Source organism: Neospora caninum, chromosome VI (assembly GCF_000208865.1).
Source record: "Neospora caninum Liverpool complete genome, chromosome VI".
NCBI lineage: Eukaryota > Apicomplexa > Conoidasida > Eucoccidiorida > Sarcocystidae > Neospora > Neospora caninum.
In genome coordinates, this window is record NC_018392.1 from 2,502,841 (window position 1) to 2,525,424 (window position 22,584).

General features: G+C 51.2%; 3 protein-coding genes across 3 annotated transcripts; 2 read left to right on the forward strand and 1 right to left on the reverse strand.

Moving 5' to 3' along the window:
* Positions 1-2,341: 2,341 nt before the first annotated feature.
* Positions 2,342-8,827, forward strand: NCLIV_018400 (putative TCP-1/cpn60 family chaperonin; the record flags this gene model as incomplete). Its single annotated transcript, XM_003882033.1, has 13 exons — positions 2,342-2,344; positions 3,049-3,123; positions 3,474-3,666; positions 4,174-4,289; positions 4,602-4,751; positions 4,925-5,072; positions 5,512-5,672; positions 6,001-6,186; positions 6,763-6,844; positions 7,254-7,549; positions 7,901-7,967; positions 8,299-8,474; positions 8,771-8,827. 13 exons carry the CDS (start codon positions 2,342-2,344, stop codon positions 8,825-8,827), a joined length of 1,710 nt encoding a protein of 569 aa, XP_003882082.1.
* A 2,076-nt stretch (positions 8,828-10,903) lies between these two features.
* On the reverse strand, positions 10,904-14,253 carry NCLIV_0184 (peroxisomal biogenesis factor 11 domain-containing protein; the record flags this gene model as incomplete). Its single annotated transcript, XM_003882034.1, has 6 exons — positions 10,904-11,034; positions 11,151-11,362; positions 11,948-12,075; positions 12,862-13,004; positions 13,630-13,770; positions 14,193-14,253. 6 exons carry the CDS (start codon positions 14,251-14,253, stop codon positions 10,904-10,906), a joined length of 816 nt encoding a protein of 271 aa, XP_003882083.1.
* A 3,259-nt stretch (positions 14,254-17,512) lies between these two features.
* Positions 17,513-19,895, forward strand: NCLIV_018420 (uncharacterized protein; the record flags this gene model as incomplete). Its single annotated transcript, XM_003882035.1, has 5 exons — positions 17,513-18,071; positions 18,244-18,360; positions 18,671-18,782; positions 19,307-19,388; positions 19,722-19,895. 5 exons carry the CDS (start codon positions 17,513-17,515, stop codon positions 19,893-19,895), a joined length of 1,044 nt encoding a protein of 347 aa, XP_003882084.1.
* Positions 19,896-22,584: the final 2,689 nt, after the last annotated feature.

Genomic DNA, 22,584 nt, shown 5'->3' on the forward strand with positions numbered 1-22,584 from the left:
TTTGTGTGGCAGGTCGCGGCCTTGCCAATCGCAGTTGTGAAAGAGAACACGCGCAGGTAGGATGTGTGAAAGGCTGGTGAATTTGTGTTTCGGTTTTTGCGGATGTCAACTCGTGCGGTCCCTAGAGTGTTGGGGTAAGGTCTGGTAAATTCTCGCCCGTATAGGCAAAAGAGAGGATGCGTGCATCCGCCCTGCTGCGGTGGTAGACCGGGACACTTCGGGAGCGCTTCAAGGAATCTTCAAGTGAGAACACGCTTTTTCCCTCTCGCATGACACGTCTCAAATGAAGCTCCCTATTGCTGCCTTCATAGCAGTCTACTCATAAACACCCTCCTGAGAGCTCGTCGTATCCAGGAACTGGGGCTCAAGAGAGCGGTAACACCTGATGGCTTTAAAGAAGACGCAGTGAGAAGGACAGCGTAGGCACTCACGAGGACAGGAGCCGCGTCGCAGGGACGAAAGAAATGCACTCTGATAGTAATGTATACGGTTTATCCAAGTCGAAAATCGTCTTCACACGAGAAACAGTAGCTTCACCCCTCAAGTGAGGCACAAGGGCCCTTGACGAGGCCGAGAACCACCCCTCGTGCTCCTTCGCGCTCGTGTCTGCCTTTCCCGTTCCTTTTCTCTGTCTTGGATTGAGGGTGGAAGAATCACTTCGCCTCCAGACATTGTCAACCCTTGCGTATGGGGGGGCGCAGTTCGTACCGACTCCAGTTATGAGATACAGACAACCAAGTTCTTTATGATTGCTGTACACCACCACCCCACAGACAACCAAGTTCTTTATGATTGCTGTACACTACTGGTTTAGATCTTGAATGTCTTTGTTTACCGGATCCAAGTTCTATTGTGTTAGCATGGTTTCGACCGAATGTCGTTCGACCACGACGACTCTGTCGTGCTGTGTTGGTGCAATTGAAGTCTCTCCTTCGCATGGCTGCTCACATCGGCACTTCCCTGCCTTCTTTCTATCGGATTCGCATTCGATAGAAGTCGATTCCTCGTTTCGAATATTTTCCTTGAGTGCATTCGGGAGTAGGCTGCTCCTTTGTCACATGCGTCGTGACCACGACTCGTTCTGCACACATCGGCAAGCAACAGCTCTAAAAAGCCCTCGATGTGTAGCAGGGCTTTTGAAGAAGCGATCGAGTACTGCTCGTTACGAGTCTCTGTGTCTTGTTAATTCAGAGTCTCGGGATTCTACACAGCCCTCAATAAGGTTTTACCGTCGAAGTTACCCGGTTTCACCCCCCGCGTCAGTTTTCGAACCGCTGCATGTGCCGCCGTCCGATTCAGGCCGAGTGTTCCTGCCGCTCTTTCCTCAATGCATGCGCCCACCCTCTCGCAATCTTTCGCCGACGGCTGCGCCTGGGGGGAGTGTGTCGGGCAAGTGCGCTCTTTTCACGCTTTGCGATTTGACTGGACGGCAAAAATTTGCTTCTAGACACGTCTTCTTCTTCCCCCGCGGTGTCACTCGTCTCTTCGTAAGTGCCTGTGTTTTCGCGATTCGGTGGATACCCTCTCCTGTTCAAAGCCGTCTGGGGTTCCTGATTTCTTCTGCGCGACCCTCTCGAAACGCAGTCACGGGGTGTGTTTTTTGATGTGCGGCTGACAGTGCAGCAGTTCTGTTCCACAACGTGGATCTTTTCTGTGCCACGAAAGGATTTGCGCTGCTTGTTGGCAGAGGCAAGTTCCAGTCCCTTTCGTTGAAACTCCCTGTTCCCCCGCGTCTCCCCGGTGTCTTCTTGTGCATGTGTGCCGTATCCACTACAAGGAGTCCCCTGTCTGGTCTGTATTCCGAAATATAATACATGCACACTTGGGTATTTCTGTGTATTCTCTATCCACGTGTTCATTTTGTCTGTATTCTACACACAGGCAAAAACAGTACTTTTTTGCCGTCGAATCTCCGATCTGTTCACGATTTGAATCGCGCGGCCGATTTCTTCCCGAGACACGCCTGTGTGCTCCTAGATCTGTCTTCCGTGGGGTGTCACCCAATTTTCGCCTCTTCGTCCATTTCAGAGTTCTGTCAACTTGCGTGGTCCCCTTTTACCGCGGGAACCTCTGGACTCTCCCCACGTTTTTCCGCGACCGAGCTCGAGGCGCGCACTTCCGCCGTCACTCAAAACATTTGTGGTGTCTTTCCCTTGCACACGCTCTGCCGGCGCTGTTCCTGTGCTTCCGTCTCGATTCCAAGAGAGCTCTGTTCTCGTCTTCACCGCAGGAAGGCCACGCAACTACATCCGCAGACTCCCCTTTCGGACGCGAGCCTAAGAGAGAAAGAGTCGGTGCCGCGCCTCGTCTTTCACTTCCTCTTCAAATTCCGGTTTCCACGATGGTGGGTCTCGACCAGAGTTCACTTCTGAGCGCCGCTTCCCTCGCTGCGCCCCATTCGAACTCAAAAGGCGGGGTAGATGTGCAAACGGAATCTCAGGGCGAAAAGAGGGGCGAACCAGAAGCGGCCACGAGCGAAAGACGTGTGCACCCGAGACAAAACGAGATAAACTTGGCAGCGCAAATCTCCCAAGAAAGAAAAACAAAAGGAAAGAAGACTCGAGCGGTCTGTCTCGTGTGAGTCAGCGTGTATTGACACTCGAAACATAGAGCCAGAAGGGCGACGAAGAGTGCGTTCCTGAGACGCCACCACCCGTACAACGCGACGTTGTCTCCTTCCAAAAAGAACCGTAGAGGTGGTGCATCGCAAACATATTGGAGAATGTCGCGTGTCGGCGTGGGAACGCGTTGTCAGCCTTCGTCGAGAACATCCGGGAACGGGGGTAGCTGTCGAGAGACACAACAGTTGCGTGGTTTTCGTGAGGTCGTCCCGCGTATGCATTAAAGAAGGAAAAGGAGCCCACGGAGGAAAGAGAGAAGAGCACGCAGGCCTTGATTCGCGGGCCGAGGAAGCAAATGGGCTGTTCATGGCGCGCAGTGAGCGTCAGCGCTACCTCTGCACCACCCTACAAGACACGCGTTTCTCTGGGGCGTCAGAGAGACCCGAGAACCGATGTGTAGCCTGTGCTTTTCGGTTTGTCTCCGCAGAAGGTCGCAGAAGGCGGCGTTCCCGAAGTCCTTCAGAGAGGCGCCCAGCAGGACAAGGGCGAGACTGCGCGACTGGTACGTTTTTTACCGTTGTTTCGAGAGGCAACCCGTTCGCATGCAGCGGGACTCTTTCTTCCAGTGGTTTCCGATCTCTCGCGTATTCTCGCCTTGTACACGTGCTGTCTAGGATCCAGCGCTTCTGCTTCTCTCGTCCTTCACTCGTTCCTCTCTCGCCTCCGAATCCGCGCTCGGGCCCCCGCTGTACCGGACAGAGATGTGTTCTCAGGGGGGAGGGAGAACGTTCAGCGATCGTTGGACTCCCGTTTGAAAAAAGGGCCGTTCTTCGCGGGTCCAGAGCACGGCTCCACCTGCCCCTCCGTGTGTCTTTTAAAAGCACTTCCCGTCTCTTTCACGCGTTTCGTCAGCAATATTTCGTCGGCGCAATCGCCGTTGGGGAGCTCGTGAAGTCGACGCTCGGCCCCAAGGGCCTGGACAAGATTCTCACTCCCATGCAAGCTGTGGACGGCAGCCGCAACGGCAAGACGATCATCACAAACGACGGCGCGACGATCTTGAAGAGCGTGTGGCTAGACAACCCTGCGGCGAAAATCCTCGCAGGTGAGAGTTTCCCGAAACCTTAGAACGCCTGTCGTCTCCGTCCCCCGTCGTTCGAGATCAGAAAGGCCCGTGAGAAGCGGTGTTTAGACGCCTGTTTTGTCGGAGGAAAACTGACCGCCACTCCAGTCGCGTGTTCGATCGGGCAGATACGAAAGAAAGCGACGCTGGTGCGTGATGTTGCGCGAACAAATGCCTTCTCTCTTCCGCAGTCTTCCGATTCTTCGGTTCTGCTGTTGCGCAAAAGAATGGTTTTTCATGGCTGTATGGATTCGCAAAAGAACGCGTGTGTATGTGCGTCGGCGCGTTTACAGTCGGTGTATGTGTCTGGCCAAATCTACGTGGAGTCGTGTACTTCGGTGTGTCTCTTCACGTGAGAAGGGTGGCCGAACTGGTGTGGCGTGTGAGTTGACGTTGTCGACGCAGAGAGACCATTTCCGTGGCTGCTGGCTCCATTTTCGTTTCTGATCGAGTGCTCGTGCATGCGTTTGTGGGCGGTCCGTATCGCAGATGTCGCGCTGCAGCAAGACGCCGTGTGTGGAGACGGCACGACTGGCGTCGTCGTTCTGGCGTCGGAGCTGTTGAAGCAAGCAGAGGAACTCGTGAACCAAAACATTCATCCACAGGTGCGAGGGAAAGGGAAGAGAGGAAGTCAAGAACTAAGCGAGGGGAACGGAGCGAGACAGCTTCTGTAGAGCAGAGATGAGAGGTGGGAAACGTCGAACGGCGTGCGTTTTTTTTGTCGACCAGAAGAAACTCTCTCTCGAACCCCACCTCCGGTGGGTGTGGAGGTTCACCGCTGCTGTGTCCCCAGTTCTCAAATGCCCTCTTTTGCAAGTTTTTTCTGCAGAGACATCTCTTCTGTCGTTACTCCTGCTTTCCAGTTTCCCGCTAGCTTATGTCGCATGTGTCTCTTCTTGGCTCTCGGCGTTGTTCAGATCATCACAACTGGCTATCGCAAGGCCCTCTCTGTCGCGCGCCAGCGGCTCCAGCAGATTTCCTTCGGCTGCGAAGAGGATCGGCTCAGGGACTACCTGATGAACGTCGCCCGCACAACTCTTTCGTCCAAGCTTCTCACGCACGAAAAGGTTGGTTTCTTCGCATCAGAGGCCACACACTTCACATCTGAGGAGAGAGACAAGCAGGGAGACGTCGGTGCCTCGGAGGGGTGGACCTTTAGCCTGCACCAGTTTGAGGGTTTGCTGGCGGAGCGACGTCCCAGGAAGTTGGTCTTTGGCCCTCGTGCGTGGTGTGGCGTCAGGAGCACTTTGCCAAAATTGCAGTCGACGCAATTCTGCGACTGAAGGAGCATGCATCGTCTCTGGAGCTGGTGCACATCATCAAGAAGCCGGGAGGATGCCTCCGAGACTCCTTCCTCGACGAAGGTTTCATTCTCGAAAAGCGCATCGGTGAGCAAAGACTCTCGAGGTGAAGAAGGCAGCCGGCGGCATAGAGACACACAAGAACTGGCGACAGGAAAGAGATGTAGAGAGATCGAGCGATTCCTAGGCCAAGCAGAGCCTTGGACAGAGATGTGTGTGGTTTGCATGGCGAACCTCAACGCATAGGCTTTCAGCTAAGACGATTAAAAGTGCTAGTTTTCTTTTGACGGGTACTAAGATCGTTAGTTGGATAGGAACCTTCGGAGGGTTAGGAATACAACTCCACGAACAGATCTATGGGTTACCGGTGGATTTATTCCGTTTCCTTCCAGCGAAGACTCTGAAAGATTCAATGGTGACCACTGGCTGCACATCGATGCATGCAAAGTGAAGATATATATATATATATATATATATGCAGTTAGGTGGATGAGTAGGGTTTTTTGTCTATCACATTTTTTTGCAGGAACTTACCATCCCAAAGTCCAGGAAGATTGCAGAGTGATGGTCGCCAACACACCGATGGACACGGACAAAATCAAGATCTACGGCGCGCGTGTCTCGGTCGATTCCTTCGAAGCCGTTCAGGCACTCGAACTCGCTGAAAAGGAGAAAATGAAACAGAAGGTATTTCTGTCCTTATCTTCTTTCCCCGTGTTGCGCGCGTTCCGCGTTTTGCTTCCCGCTGTGCAGGAAAAAGGGGGCGTGTATATAGACGTCCTTTCTTAGATTCCGTGTGACTGAAACAAGTAACTGTGTATGCTCACCTTCGGATGTGTCTACGCCTTGGTGTGCGTATATATATATATATATATATACATATGAATTCATGCATATACACAGATGTGTTTGGAACGTAACTCTTCTTTTTCTGGCTGGTCACGTGCATGTCTCAGCACCTCGCCTCTTTTTGAGGAGACGTATGCGTTGCGAGTCTGATGGAATGTGCGCTTAGGTGGACAAGATCGCTGCCTACGGCTGCAATGTCTTCATCAACCGTCAACTGATTTACAACTACCCAGAGCAAATTTTCCAGGACCACAAGGTCATCGCAATCGAGCATGCAGATTTCGACGGCATGGAGCGTCTCGCTGCAGCTCTCGGCGCCGAGATCATCTCCACTTTCGATGCTCCCGACCCCGTAAGGAAGCACTCTGCATGCGGGCGTGCTGCCACTCAAAAGCGAAGGGAAAGCGCGCGCTTCAAGCACGTCTCATAACGCGAGACAGAGGCCAGCCGGCGTGTGTGGAGAACCGCATCGTTCCATGGGACAGGCACGGTGGAGAGCTCGAATCGAAAGGAGGGCGGTCCACACTCCGCATTCCCGGCCAAGTGTGCGCGTGCAGGTGTCTGCCCGTTCAAGAGCGAGACATGCATGCCCATTGCGGGGCTGACGCAGATTGGCGGAAGCTATCCCACTCTAGCAGTGCGCCGTTTAACCGCGATTTCGACAAAATACTCCTGCATGCATATATATATATATATATATGTATTTCCTTGTATAGATATTTATTTATGTACATACGTTTGTATGTATTTGTGTATGTATGCGTAGTACTGCGTGTTTTTTCTGAACGGGTGTCAGCAGAGCACGTTTTGGGGGGGGGGGGGGGTTTGAGTATCCTTGTAGCGATTCACAGAAGCGTGTGTCTTTCCTCATATCGTTACGCGTTTGCATACACTCCGGCGTTTTCTTATTTCCTCTGAAATGACGCAGAGCAAGCTGGGATACTGCAAGAAATTGGAGGAGATCATGATCGGAGAAGATAAAGTGATCCGCTTCTCTGGCTGCAAGAGAGGTAAGGGCAGGTCGGAGTTCAGAGTCGTTTCTGAGAGCAAATCATCTCTCCACGTCATCAACACAAACTTTCTTTGAAGAAACACAGTGTCACTCGTCTCTCTGGCCCGACTCCTTTCTCTCGCTTCTTGCCTGTCTCTTTTTTCTTGTCTTTCGCTCTTCGGCGTCTCCTCCCGCGAAATCCTGTTTCCACAGGTGTCGCCTTCCCCTCTCTCTCTTCCGGGGCCTCTGTGTGTCTCGTGCGCTGTCGCATGCCGGGTCGTCGGGAGGAGTGTTCGCCAGGTGCGCCGCTCGCGCCCCGTTGGCTTTCTGTGCATCGGGAGGCAGGGGGGGGGGCTGGCGTTTCCGTGCAGTTCGTCGCACCTCAGCACTTCCAAGCGTTTCTTTCGTGGTTTCTCGTTGATTCTCAGGCGAAGCGTGCACCATTGTCTTGCGGGGCGGCAGCGAGCACGGTCTCGAAGAAGCTGAGCGCTCTCTCCACGACGCCCTTGCCATCTTGTCGCAGTTGGTGCTCGAGCAGAAGGGAGAGAAACAAAGCGGCCTCGACACTTCGGCCTTCCTCAAGGTCGACGGCAAAACAGGAAGTGCGGCTCCATTCCCAGACCCCACAGGCGCACAGCCGCTCGTTGTCTGTGGAGGCGGCGCCGCCGAACTTGCCATGGCTTCTGCTGTCGAGGAGCTGGCTCGGACAGAGGAAGGCAAAGTTGTAAGACAAAAGTATCCCGTTTGTCCACAGTCGATACACCAACTCTCTCCAGCGGACATCGTCAACATGCCCTGTATATATCTTTATATATGTATATATATATATATATATATAAATTTATATACGTATCGAAAGATGTACGCATGTGGGTATTATGTGTGGCAACGTGTAGAGATACAGATATATATCTGTATATAGGGTGTGAAGAAACCTGTGTGGCTATCGGTGGATATTGCGGCGCCGGAGCATGCCTGCACATGTCGATGTGCGTGCACCTGCACGCAGGGGCATCTCTCCGCAGATCTTTCTTGTGTCTCCACATCCGTGGTCTCTGTTTCGGTGTTTGGACAGAGTCTCGCAATCGAAGCGTTCGCCAAGGCTCTCAGACAAATCCCGACGATCATTCTGGAAAACGGAGGTAGGCTGTGTCTCCCCCACCCGCGAGGAATTCGTACGGGCTGACCCCCGTTTTCTGCGGCGACTGTTCAGCGAAAGGCAAAACGTGGGAAGGCAGTGAAGAGTCGAAAGTTGTGTGCAACGCAAGGCGGAGAAGCGGGACATTCGGTCTTCCCACGTGCGTGTTTCGGCCTTCAAGATTGGCGTTGCAAGTCTCAGGAAAAGGTGTAGAAATGCTTGTTTTCAGCGTTCTTCCAGAGGTGAAGAACGCGTTTTTTCCCGCTAAACTTGTCCTCGTGTCGGCACTGGGTATCACCTAGTTTTCGGTGACTGTCTCTGTGTCGCTTCCTCAGGTCTCGATAGCGCAGATATCGTCTCCCGTCTACGCGTCGCCCATTTGCGTGGCGAGCACACGATGGGTGTAGACATGGACACCGGGAGCGTCGCCGATATGAAGACAAAGGGAGTCCTCGAAGCCTACAAGAGCAAACTCAGTCAAATCTGCTTCGCCGCTGAGGCTGCAGAGATGGTATGAAAAATGATGGGAACGAATATCTCGGGGATAGTCATTCGTCATATGCGCACCAACAGGGATACACGCCTTTGTGCACATATAGATATATGCATATATGTGTGGTCTCTTAGGCAAATATGTGGGAGCAAACCAAGCGAATGGGGGCTATGCGAATGTGTCTGTTAAGCTTTGAACCCAAGGAGCACGGAACCCCTGTGTTAATGGCTTCCACATGCTGTTCACATTATTCGCAGATACATGGACAACTACGCATTCATCTAATTAATTTTTTCTGTCTGTGTGGTCTGCAGATTGTGAGAGTCGACGACATTATTCGCTGCGCTCCTCGTGAGCGATCAGGAATGTAGAAACAGACAGCTCGGCGGAGAAGCCCCAACGAAGAAAGAGCAAGATAGAGCCCTACCCCGATTGGGGAGAAGCTCTCATAAAATCACTCTTGCGATTCCTGCTGCCGAGTGGAGCGACTCCAGTTTCAGTCGTACAGACGCACGTGGCCCTATATATATATATATATATATATATATATATATATATTACGCATAGGTGGTTCCGCGGTAGGAGGCTCACCAAGCCGAGACAGCCCGCGCATGCGGCCAATAAATGCGTATGCACGTACAACTATGCATGCGTATTTTCTATTTATATATAATAGGTAATATGCATGGCTCTTCCGTATCGGGGATCGTGTTGATAATTCGTGTTTTCGGTGGTTGGCGAGATAAGCTTTGGTAAACGTTTTATTCTCTTGACTCTGTGTACTGCACCTTTAGTGCCAACTGAGAGACGTTTATCTTTTTTCGTCGCCCTCAAAAGTGGCAGAACGGGTGCGTGCATGCACTCGAAACTCCCGTTTCTCTTCTTTTTTTTTGACTTCCTCATGTTCTTGCTCATGCGGGCATCTCTACAGACACATAGACGCATGCGTGCATATACACTTGAACTTAACCTGTGTCAACAGAGGCGACCACCGGAAGCCTGACAATGCTTATCGGGTTCTTTGCCTTGTTTCTTTTCTGCGATCCACGAAGAGTTAGACGAAGGTATAACGCTGCGTCCCTTAACCTAGCGCTCCATTTTTGAAGCAAAGCTTTCTTCAGTGACGCCGCCCCGTTTTTCACCGGCGTGCCGCAAACACTTGCTGCTTCAGCTAACAAAGAACTGTCGGCTGCGCATGCTGTTCTCAGTCAAGAGTGCACTGGGTCGGTTTTAGTGTTAGCGCATCTACAGAAGCAAAGAGAGACTGCTCTCTGGGCCATTACAACGTTCGGCGCCGGAGCCAAATATAAGTTGTATATCTTTATATCGCGGGATATGTGCGGTTGTCGTGAGCCGGAAGGGGCGACTAGTCGAAGAGTCAGAAACCTGATCTACTTGAAGTCTTTTTTGGCCAATCCAGTGTATGAGCTCCCAAGAGAAGAAGCGGGAGACGTTTCGTGAAAGGAGTGGCACGGATATGTATCGGTAGACGGTGCTGAGATAGAAGGCGGCTGTCATCAACACTTCTCCGCCCTCATGAAACACATGCGCTCCAGTTCAACAATGAACAAACACATCCACGTTTTAGCATGGCTACATATATTTATGTGGGCGTTAATATGTATACTCACGATCAGCCCCGGACGGCGTCCCCTGGATTTGTATATAATACATATATACAGAAAAAGAGAGGCACACATGTGCCCTACAGCACCACAGATACATATAGGTAGAGGGCGATAATGAAAAGGCGCGAGACATATATATATATATATATACATGTATATACTTACCTATTCCCGATGACCTCGTAAGGCGACATGAGCTCCGCAACGAAAACGTCCGTTGCGGTTTTTGTCAGCGCACCGCCGACGTCGAGAGGCGTGTGAGAACCAGTTCTTCGTTGGCATCATCTGAGGCGCTTGCAATGACAGGCAGGCTTCTCCTGCGAGTGCGAGCATCAGGGCCGTGCCAGAATCGACAGTGTAAGTCGCTGTTCTCTAATTGGGTGCTTAAACTCGACGCCGCACAGCCTATACGCGGGGGCGAAGCTGAGCCTCACTCTCCCTGTTCTTTCGCCGTCCTCTGCTCTTGAAGAATTCCTCGACAGAAAGGCTGCGGCTCCGCATTCGTGCCCCTCTCATCTTCTCCGCGGTTCTTCCTGCTGAACATCTCTTGTTTAGATCTAGATTTTAAGAAACATTTGCACGACTCCACTTCCCTCTATACTTATACATATAAGTGTACATACACTCGTACCTACACAGTAGTACATGGCCATACATGCATGCATTTACAGAAAAGTAGATCTCCGTACTTAGTCGCCTCTGTCTTATATATACATATAAACATGGATGTGAATAAAAACGTGAGCGGCATGGGTAGCCCGGCACTCCGTGTTCTGCAGGTTGAGGAGAGTTCAGTTCCCGGATTGGTGGTTTCGGTTCTCAGTCGTACAGCTGGTAGCAGCTGATAGCTCCACTGATGAAGCCAGCAGTTCCCACAGTCCCTTCCGGCAGAGGATGTCCGAAAATCTTGTGCGGGAGATGCGCCAGGTTGGACGCGACTACCAGGTCCGCTGCACAAATCCGGAACAGAAAACACCGCAAAGTCTGAGGCTGTCGCAGTCGTGTCGCCTCGACAGATCGAATCCCCTATCGAGCTGCGCCAGGGAGACCTCTGCAACACACGTACCGGCGTTCTTGATGAGATTGAGGGATGCCGCTCTCTTCTCCTGTTGCAACTCACGCAGTGTCCTGGCAGCTTCTTTCGCACGGATCTCGAGATTCGCGCCGTGTTCGCGCGTGTCATCTCGCTCTAACGTATCCAAGTGATTCTGTTCGTCATCCTGCACTCTACGCAGCGTCCGCGCTTCAGTCGCGAGGGAGCCGAGGAGGCCTATAAGCCTAAGAGCGAGACCAAATGCGCGTACTACGCCAGATGTCAGGGAAACGTATAAGGGGAAAAAAAGGTTCAAATACGTGTCCCCACATTCGCCTGGGCGTACGTATTCACTCGGATGTACGCGTCTACACACAAATGGGTAAATGTGTACGCGTTGGCGCGCAGTGGTAGGCGTGCACGATGGTATAGATGCACACGTGCATGCGGGGATATACGCGACTTGGACTCCTGGGCGTTCGTCCAAGGACCGGAAGAAATAGAGAATGGAACGGCAACGGATTGCTACATCTCGTTGAGGCATACAGGGCTGGAAGCAACGTGTACATCACGAACGGGGTTTATGAGCTTGTGTGTCTACGAAGCAGCTAACGCAGCTTGGCCCGAACGGAGCTGTCGGTGCATCGCTTTGCCCAATTATCCGCGAGTATATATATATATATATATATACATGGATTTGGATAGATAGGCGTGTGTCTAGGTGTATCTTGTAAGCCTAGGAAGCAGAGAGTGTGGCATGAGGACAGCAATATTTACATGTGTGTTGCCAGCGGAGAAAAGCGGCTGATCATGGGACAGGAAAAGCTGACCAGAAAACGCCGCACAGTTTGGCGAGCTTTTTCGTATCGAATCCGAGAAACTTTATTTTGGAGAGGAGAAGCAGATTGTCCAGGACCCAGTAACAGAGGAACCCAAAACGACTGATAAGCTGCAGCAACTGAAGAGCAGACAAAAAGGCACAAGGCAAAAGAAAAGCGGGAGGCGTACGCTACACAGGAACTCCAGTGAACGTGACCCGTGGAGAGGCCGAATCCATCTGACGGCTGCGAAGAGTTGTGTTATGAAGAGTTAATTCTCCGTGTTTTCGGTACAGAAAGAGTCAAGTTGTATGACGTCATCCGAAGATATATCTGATGGGGATCTTCCCAGGTAGAACACGTCGCGACACATTTGGAGCTAGAGAGCCGTGGTAATCGTAAGATAAGACAGAGAAGCTCGGTCTCGCAAAGAGACCGAACATGCAAGAGGGGATCGTCCCGGAGGTTACTGAACAGCAACACAGCGCGTCTCCTCCTTAAGGCATCGCACGCATAGAATCCGCTTATTTGCACATGGTTAAACACCAGAAGGTTATGGTTTGTGCAGTCGATTCACGGTGGCATACATATCTCCATATGCATTTGAACCGTGCATAAGTTTGAGATATGCATCTCCATGCAGGCAACCGTGTACACACTCACGTTCCCAAACGTGGCCGTGCCCTATATATTTATATATATGTATATATATGTATTGTGACTGAGTGGAGAGCGTTTGCCACGCAGACTTTTCTCAGAGAAATATGCAGGAAGCAGATAACACCAGTTGGCGGCAACAGACAAAGGGAGTTTCAGCGGGGGCGAACGCTATGAAGTAGGCGACTTCGTTGTTGACACAACGCTTTCTGTTGAAAAGAAGCCTGGGAAGCAAATTTACAAGAGAAAGCAAGGGAATCCTTCCTCACTTGGGTTTTGTGGCATTCGTCCCAAGGCAGTTTAGCGGACTTGCAGCGCGATCGTAAGAAGGCAATGAGGATCGCCTTGACTTTCACGTACTCGTTCAGGAACTTTCCCAGGCGAAAGATTTTCCGACCGTCACTCGCAGTCCCTGACAGAAACGAAAAGAACCAGGCGACGATGCAATGGACATAAAATCTTTTTTCTGTATCTATGCGCATATATGCCAGCCTCCTTTTTGCCTCGTATGCTGTGGGTGCGTACTCTAGCCGTCCATTTGCTTCATCTCCGTTATCTTTTTCCGCTGCTCGCCACGTCTGTGTGCAACAAGGTGAAAACGACTGAGCCTCCCGGTTGTGGCCAGCAGCAATCAAAAAAATTCAGCTAACAGTGCTCGAGCCTGTGCAGTTGCATGCAAAATCACCAATGTTAAAGTTTTCTGATACAAATAGCATTTATAGCATATACAGGCATAAGCCCATATATATACCAAGGTCAAAGGTTTCTGATACAAATTTATCAACATATACAGGCATAAGCCTATATATATATATATATATGGTACGTGTGCGTAAACTCGCGTACTGCATGTGACGTGACCTCGCGACGAGTCACACAGTCTGGATGTACGGTCTACCACGAGAGCTCATCCAACTCAATAGCGTCATGTGGTTGTGTATCCAGTGGAATAAGAATAGTGAGAGGGACGACTGTTCAATAGGGAAATTTGCGGATACACACACGAAAGAAATGCGTAGTCCCCTATATCCACTGACCGGTTAAAGCAGCGAACTTCGCTGCGACTTTCGGGTTTCTTGTCACCAGAAAAGACGCGAGCGTTCGGCTTCCGTACTGAAGGCATTTCGTGGATTTGTCTCGTCCTTCTGTAATGAAGAAAAGATATTTTTTAATTTTCACTGGAAAACGATGATTTGCAAAAAACGCCGCAACATCTAGATCTCCACGAAGTGCTGATGCACACCAATTGATGTATCACTTTACCAGCAAACGATGAGGCACACGCATTACAATCGTACAAACGTATGCATACGTATCTAACAATATGCGTCCATTCTCCACCGCCATATCTCTACATACAGAAATCAATACATATCTGTATATAGTGATTTATCTACTGGCACTTGTACATACAGAGAGACACACATGTCGAGGTGCGCTGACAGGAACTGAGGGGACCAGAGCTGCCGGTGTGGAGCTGAAAAACAAGGGATCCGGCTTCCGAGAGTGAGTTATTTCCACGAAACAAGGCACACAAGCAGTGGTAAAAACTGAAAAGGAAGACCGGCAAAAAAATCTGTTGAGTCTTCGGCACATTTACCAGTGGAAGACCAGAACTTGACGAGATGCGCGACCTCGTCTCTCTCATTGCTGAACGCCATGGCCACCAATTACCGAAATCAGGGACGAGACCGAGAAAGAGAAAAGCTAGGACAGTGAAGAATCTTTAGCTGGAAAGACGTGCTAACAACCTGGTTGCTTGCAGAAGAAAAGTCAAGAAACCAGAAGCCAGAGGGTACGCGTTTGTCAGTAGATCGACGGAAAGAGGCATGGGAAAGAGGGCCTTTTTGGGGGGTGAAAGAGGGAGGAGCGTAATTGTTCGTCTCTCCTGTGCGCGTATGCTTGCCCGGCAACGAAGAGAAAGAAGAAGAGGAAAGATGTTGCACAGAATGCGAGCTAGGGAAGACACAGGAAAACGGGAAGGCGGCGGTAGACAAGACGCGTCTCAGATTCTACTTCAGTGCGGAACCGCAGAAGACGGAAGAAGATGGAAAAAAGGGAAATCGAACGGAAGATGTGTAGGGGGAAAAGGATACAGGAAAGAGCTGAGGCGATGGCGACGTGCAGCCGAGGTGATAAAGCGCAGGACGGTTACAAAAAGAGACTCAGGAAATACACAAGTCACCTCTCATCTTTCGGTGCTAAAACAAAAGTGGAAGAAAAGAGGGGGGAAGGGACCAAGAAAGAGGAAAGTATGCGGTGAAAAACGACGGCGAGAAGGGCTCGACGAAGGGCTATACATTCCTTCAGCTACATGATGGCGTGCATGTTTATAATATGCATGTACGTACATTTGTATGGCTGCGGCCGACGCACGTACCTAGTTTCTGTGCATCGTTCTGCCGGCAAGAATTAACAGGATCATTCTCTCTGCCTGGGAGTCCAAGAGGCGAAACAAGGACTCCAAAAAACACGCTGCTGCAGAGTGAAGGAAGAAGAAACGGAACACACGAGCAAGAAATTAAATGAGAAGCGATTGTGAGTTGATCATGCAGCCATCCGCAGACCTGTGGAAACTCGTGGAACCCAAAAAGAGAGCGACCGAAGACCTATTTCGCGAGGACCGGAAAGAACACATTACTTAGTCACACAGGCTGCGGCGCCGCGACAGCTCCTTCCCACATCTGCCGCTTTCCAGAAAACCACAAAGTCTCCTTTTTCGAGATTCCAAAAGTTTTCCTCCGCAGTCGGTTTAATGTTTTCCTTTTTCCGAAGTCAAAAGCAACGAGTTTTTGGCCAACTAGAACCGTGGGTGATGGCCACCGGTGGGTTACGGAACGCAAAGAGTGTGTCAGTCTTTGCGGAGAAGAAGAAAGTTCAGAGGGAACAGTGCGTGCAGGGGAACGCGTCTTCACGGGGATCAGTCTCGAAAGTTAGAGAAAGGAAACTTAGCAGGCAGCGAGAGCCGACTCCGACATCAGGCCGCGACACCGCCAGAACTTGTGTGTAGGTGAACAAGAAGCATGATTATAAAGCAGAACGCACGGAAGCAACACACGAGTTAATGAGCAGGTGGTGTGAATCGGAAATTCGTTCACCAACAAGGTGGGAAACCGGCAAACGAGTAGAGAGAAACGTATCTCCATGCACTTTCTTGTTTTCCGCTTTGCGAGGAAGCGCCAACTCGTAGTCTGCCCCGTCTAGTAGCCCGTTGAAGGAGCGCCTCGTCCGGCCTCTTTCCTTACCCGTTTCATCCGTTTTGTGCGAACCACTTCTTTCCTGCCTTCGAGGCCATGAAAAGCGAACAGCAAAACTGTGCTGGCTACTTCAACTGTTCGAGACGTTCGCGCGCCGTTCAGGATGTTCAGGAAAACAGCGAAGGCAACTGAACATCGAGCGGACCATTGAGGAGAATAAATAGTTGGCGCGTGAGTTAAAGGCGTGCAACGTCAAATGTGTCAGCAAGTCTCGCGTTTCACTCCTCGTGTATGCTAGGCGGATAAAATGTAAAAACGTCCTGCGATCCAAGAGGCGATATCTCAAAGAATCAGTGAAGGTAGCCAAAATGTCACACGATGTCCTGCAAAGTGTTCGTGACTGGGCCTCCAATTATGCTGGCAAGCGTGTTGCGGAGAGACCATCAAGGCAGTAAACAGAGGGTGGGTAAATCAAGATTCTCTGCAAAGGATATATCATCAGCGAACTGCAGGGCATACGTACCACGAGAGACATGTCGCCGAAACATCGACCGCCTTTTGAGGGTGGGGAACCACAAACAAGTTGACCAGCAATGCTCCCGGCAGAAATGTGGGAGTATGCTTGTAGATGCATAGCAAGGTGTCTCGCAGAGTATGTCTAACTGCGTTCTGGCCACATCTGTACGTTCAGACGGTTGAGACGCTTCTATCAAGTCGACGCTGGGCAACACGCATCGGTGGACGTTCCTATAGGACAGTGGCAAGACTAGCCCAGAGAAGCCTTCTAACAACATTGAGCAGACACCTTGAGCAGGACTTGAGAGACACGAGCAGAAAAACAACCTTCACGCCCCTGCGTTGTGCGTTGGGAAGGTGTCTGCCAGTAGTTGACGCGCTGTTCTCTACGAGGCTTTTGCAGCAGTCTCTTGTACAAAGGACCGAGTAGATTTACCCCTTGGCGAACTACGGGGAGAAAGCCCATCACGTGGTTCGTGATCATGGAACAGAGGAACATCACAGATGCCGCCAACGTTCTCTATTCTGCATATTTAGCGAGTTGTTCCTTGATCGTTCGAATACCTATCGCCGTTGTTTACATCGATTTTCCTGCGTCTCCACACAGACCATACGGACCTGCACCAGACATATTTCTTCTTTTTTGAGGAGAGAGACACGAACCAAATGGCTAGCTTCAATGCTTTACCACAGTCGGGAGGGGAAGCGGGCCCCTCGCTAGCGGCTACAGACGCATCCCGTTTTGCTAGTCGCTAGCGTTCCCCCCCTAGACACGGATCCAAGAAACCGAACCAGCCGCATTGCCCCCCCCCGCCGCCAAAACGGTCGCATTGTTGGGTCTCTACTCCCAGTTTTGTTGTTTCGACCTTCTCCTATCGTCAGGTTTTAAAAACGTTCGTTTAGTATGCTTTCTTCAAGTTCCTCAGTCAGTTACAGCAGAGCCAGTGACCTGAACACGCTGGGGTCATTTTTGCGTGGCTGAGCGCGCAGAAGAGGTTCGTTCGTGTCTTCCGCGCCCGTGCTTCCAGGGTGCATTTTCGCTGGAGAAACGACCGCGCTGCTGTCGGGTGTGGGCCGCTTCCCGTCGAGGTTTCGACTTCTCTCCCGGAAAAAACGAATTTCTCCCACTTTTCTGCTGGTCCAAATGACGCGCCTAACACCTCATCAAACTCTGCCGTGTCCACGCAGTGCTTTCCTCGTGCCTCGGATGTCGCTCGTCCGGCTCTTCTCCCTCACCCTGGCTGTGCCTCTCCTCTTCTCGTCCCCGCCTTCCCTTCCTCTCTCTTTTCTGTGCCTCGCGAGCGAACCCGGAAAACCACCGGAAGCTGTGTCCGCGGGGCCCAAGACAGGCTCCGAAGAAAAAACTCGCTCGGTTTCTCCACACCGGCCTAGTGACACTACGCTTCAGAGCGGTGGAGCGAACCCCCGGCCGCCTTCCGCAGGCACGAGCGAACAACCGACCGTCGGCGTCGGAGGAGCACGCGCGAGAATCCCCGGCCTTTCGCTGGACTTCAGCGGCCTCGGCGTTTCGGCGCCACCGTTGACGAAAAAGAAGAAGAAAGGTCCAAAGTTGTTCACCGAGGAGACGATGGGGCCGTGGAAGAAACACCCTTGCTTGCAACAGCTGGATCAGGCAGTCCAGAGCATTCAGGCAAAGGGGCTCGCTGGCAAGGAAGCAGCCAAAGCGTTCGCTGACGCGATCATAGCATGCGGCATCCGCGTCGTCGCCAGCGACTACGACAGAACCGCCATCTCTCACCACTCGGGTGCGCGCTCGCCTGTTGTGCAGGGCCGTGGTACACGTAGTTACATACATCTCGGTACAAGGCACGAGTGTGCACTGCTCTCAGCTGGGTGATCCGAGAACGAAGAAATGAAGCCAAGCGGCATCTTTCGCGACTTGTGCCGACCGTCTGTTTCTTTGGACCTCACGTGCAGGTGGTAGCGCGCTTCCGACCGATAAGCACATCCTTCAATCCCTGACTCGGGACTTCCACTGGCTTGGAGAAGAACTTGAACGCAGAGGCATCCCGCTGTACTTTGTCACCTTCTCTGGTAAGGTTCCGCACCACGCGGTTTCCACTCCAGAGGGGAAACAATCTCGACACGGCCAGGCTGCGTGTAGATCATTTCTATACCCGTGCACACTCCCGTAGGTGTCGCGATGTGTGTTGTTTTCCGCATATGAGGATGTGTCACTTTGAGCACACGTATGTGGAGTCACATACGCCGGGACGTGTACGTATGGAACTGGCGTGGGAGTGGAGACGGGCCACCCTGCTGCCGATGAACCACATCGTACCGTGTGTATGTTTCTCAATCGTCCTCGTGTTTGCCGCGGTCTTTTCGTTTGTTTGTGCTTCAGATCGTGGGGAGAATCGGGATGGAAGAATAGCGGCGGGGCCGCTCGTTGAGGCTACGCTGAAAGCGAGTGATGCGAAATTCGGAGCCCGTGGTGTGTTTGGCTTTTTCCCCCCGTAAGTCCAAGTCCGTAAAAAAACCCACCCTACGCAGTTGAGACTAACTGCATGCGTGTGCCTACTTAATCATATGATCTAGTGGTCAGCTTCGTGCTCGTCAATAGGCCCCCTCCCCTCCGGTCGGTAGCGTGCCTGTGTTGGAGTAGCTGTTCGTCTCGACGCATACTGCGAGCGGACGCTGGCGGAAGGCCTTTCCTTTCTCCCGAGATACACACACAGCACCGCATTCATTTTCCGCCTCACGCGTGCGCAAACGTGGGCTGGCCTGGGAGGCTGCGTTGCCTTTGTGGCAGTCAGTCAACGACACTGATTCCTCTCAACGGGCCCTCTTTACACGCGAATCGGCTCAGTTTGCTCCGGTGCAGAAAACCGAGTCTTCTAATGGCCGCATCGCGGCCTTGCACACTGGCGACGCGCGGAAGAACTTTTGGGTTTCAAATTGGGGCATGCCCATTGGGTCCACCTAACCTGAATGTCACCTTGCGCATCAAACTGCTTGGTTCTGTTGTGTCGGTTGACAGATTGTATTCGGATCCCGACGAGTACCAGGCCCTCGGTCTGACCGGGCCCATGCCGATGGACAAATCGTTCCATGTCAAGCAGGTATGTGCTTGGGAGACACCTTTCGTTGGCTATGGATGCGAAGGTGGAAGCCTGCCAATAGGAAACAAGTGTATGTCTGCATGGATGCATATTCGCCGTGTTTGTTCGACTGCAGTAATTTTTTCCGAGTCGGTCGAGGAGCAATGAAGGAGTAACACGTAGAGCTCTCAGCGTTGATGCCGCTGCACAGTATATATTTACCCAGTGTTCGCGGGTTGATAAATACGGAGACGGGCACCAGAAATAGTGAGGTACTTTGAGGTGCCGCAGTGTACAAGCGACTCCGCTTCTCATGAACCGGAGCTGGTTTTGGCGCCCTGTTTGAATTCTCAGGTCTCCAAAGTTTCGGGGGTGCCGGAAGAACAGATCCTTCTTCTGGACGACGATGTGACCAACTGCGTGAAGTACTGCAAGAGTGGTGGTATAGCTGTTCATGTCGGTGGCCATGACGGCTTCGACTTCAGGCATCTTCATGTTGTCACGAAGCCTGCGTTGGTCATGCATTGAAGAGCAGGTACAGACTGCGTGTCTGCTCTCGTCTCAGGTGGTAGCCTGACTACAGGCTCCACTACATCAAGAGCAATGGAAAACAGCAAGGGTGCGCAGAGGCCGTCCTGGTGCAGGCCTCCCCAACGAACATTAGGAGACCACCTGGGAAGAAAATGTCAACTTCTGGGGCAGTGCCCGGAAGAGCACACTTTTGTGTATATGTTATATATAGGTGTACATACGTATTCACGCACACGTGCATCTGCATTTGTATGCGATTTTGTGTGTGCGCTTGTGTATGGGGTATCACCTTAGTAACGCTGTTCTATTCGTCTTTTCCGAATAGGCGCCAAGTTGACACGGCGGGATCGATTGCTCCCGGTTTTCTTCTGCGTGACACACGTCTTTTGTAGTGGGAGAGAAAGTAGCTCCCAGCCGCAGGTCGATGCTGCTGCATGTGAAAGTCAAACGCTTCGGTGGCACATTTGGGGGCATTATGCTTGGGTGCGACGCCACGGCAGGAGACAGGTGCACAGTTAGACCTGTTTTCGATATTGTATCGCGGAGAAAGTGTCCGGCCTTTTGGGAGGGATTGCAAGTGTCGACAGCAGCAAAATCTCCGTGGTCTTCTTCGGGGTCAGCGGAGTTGTTGGGCGTGCACACGTGAAACTACGCGTAAAACAATGTAAGGATGGCTCGGTAGGTGAAGCATGAATATTTGCAGATAGTATGTGTGTGCAGAAACACTCAAAAAGTGGTGGTATTTGCATATGATTGGCAAATGGGATGCCGTTCTCGCTGTAGTGACCAAGATGCGGCGGCAGTGAATCTTTGGGTGTGGATTCACCTGTTTCATTAGCCCAGGTGTGAGCCGATGGCGGGTTGGGGTGTTTCTGTGTTAGGGAATATGTCAGAAGAGAACTAAACAATGTGACATTTTTTAGCAGACTCGCGTTCGTGCTGATACCGACACGGAAATGCTTTAGCATGACTCGTGACCTCATTTGGTAAAGTTGTTGTAGCCTGGCAAAGTAAAGAGACAATGTAAAAAGACCCCTATGTTGCGCAACAGGGGATCGCAAAGCAGTGGACTGTTTTTCGGGATCGCGGTAGGCATATCCGGGCCCCTCTACTACTGACGATTTCCTGACAAACATAGCGTCACTGCAAATGCGCTAGCGTAGATTCTACGGTAACCTCTCAACGAGAGCAAGGACCCGCCATGCACATATCATACGGCTGTTTTGTGTTCAGATTCGACCGTAGCCACCGTAGTTGTTGTGATCACGCTCAGATACTGCACCAGCGATGATGTGCATGAATAACACACTTTTTTTCGGTATATCATGTGGTATTCGCCTTGAGGCGCTTGTACACATTTCGACCTGTAGGAAACGTGGATATCTATGTATATAATGTAGTCTTTGATGTAATCGCGTGTGCTATCTTACTGCCAAATTTTGTGAGACGCAAAGCCGAGAAGGCTGCTAGATATTCGTGTCTCTCATTACGTGGGCGTGGATGCACCGAACCAACAACCCCCTTTGATATCAAGAAAATAGAATGTTGCTAATCAGTCATGTAATTTGGTTTGTCGTTTGACGCATTACGTTCAACATGGTCAGAGACTACATTCGACGCATATGCCCTGTTAGAAATGGTGGCTGTACCTTTGTTCACCCACCTCGCAAATTGTACAATACCTGGACGGTGCTGTGCTCCACAGAGGAGCTTAGCGCCCAAGAGAAAAAACGGGTTCTATCCACATCTTCTGCCAGAACGACACCGTCAATGACCACATCTTCTTTTGTACAAAGAAGTCTACAATTTGTTTTAATCTGTTTTTACATCACTTGCAAGCGTAGCACCCTTGCCACACACACCGCAGGGGACTGAGTGGAGAGTACGTTGCTCTCCGATGCCCAAAGATGAAGAAGATTCACTCGTTGTGTTTCCGCCTCCGATCAGTCAGCACACACAAGTGGCGTAAAAAAGCAGGGTTGAGCTGTGGACCTAAAAGATGGAAAATCCATCTAGCCAAAACGCGTAACTTGTGTTTTTTGGGGGAGGTACTTGCTCCTGTTTTTTCCGACCTTCTTGTGCTAGAGTAGAGTTAGAACCTACTTAGATCTCCAGTATTGAATTCTCGCTGGAGATAGGAAAAAGCAAAGTGCGAAACGCTGTGAAAAAGTCTTTTCCTACAAGTGGCGAAATGTGTTTGATCACTCGCAAAAGAGATACAACAAAACCTAGGCATTTTCATATCTGTGGCCTCATTCCATTTCTTGACATAATGCAGCTGCATGCGCGCGGTCTCGCGTGTCACGTTTTCACCAAAGAGTGCGGCCCCTCTCCTGCCGAGTTTGTTCCCGACGGTGAACTTTCTTCTTCAGAATTTGAGGTTGCTTTCCGCTTCTGGAGAGCCGTTGGAAAGAGAGGATCAACAAAGGCCCTCAAAATCGCCCAGACATTTCGGTCCATGTCTTGATCCCTGACTCGTGAACAGGTTCATGTAGATCGACATGCTGCGCGTTTGGTAAACAACTCGCAAAGATGTGTGAGAAAACAGTCGCCCCACGAAGCTCGTTTCAGTCAACTGTTGACTTCCGTTCCGTTCTTTGCACTACAACTATGAAGACATCCAACTCCTTCGCCTACGAAGCCTTGTGAGAGCTTCTGTAGGCAGAAACCAAAAGTGTTTTCTCAA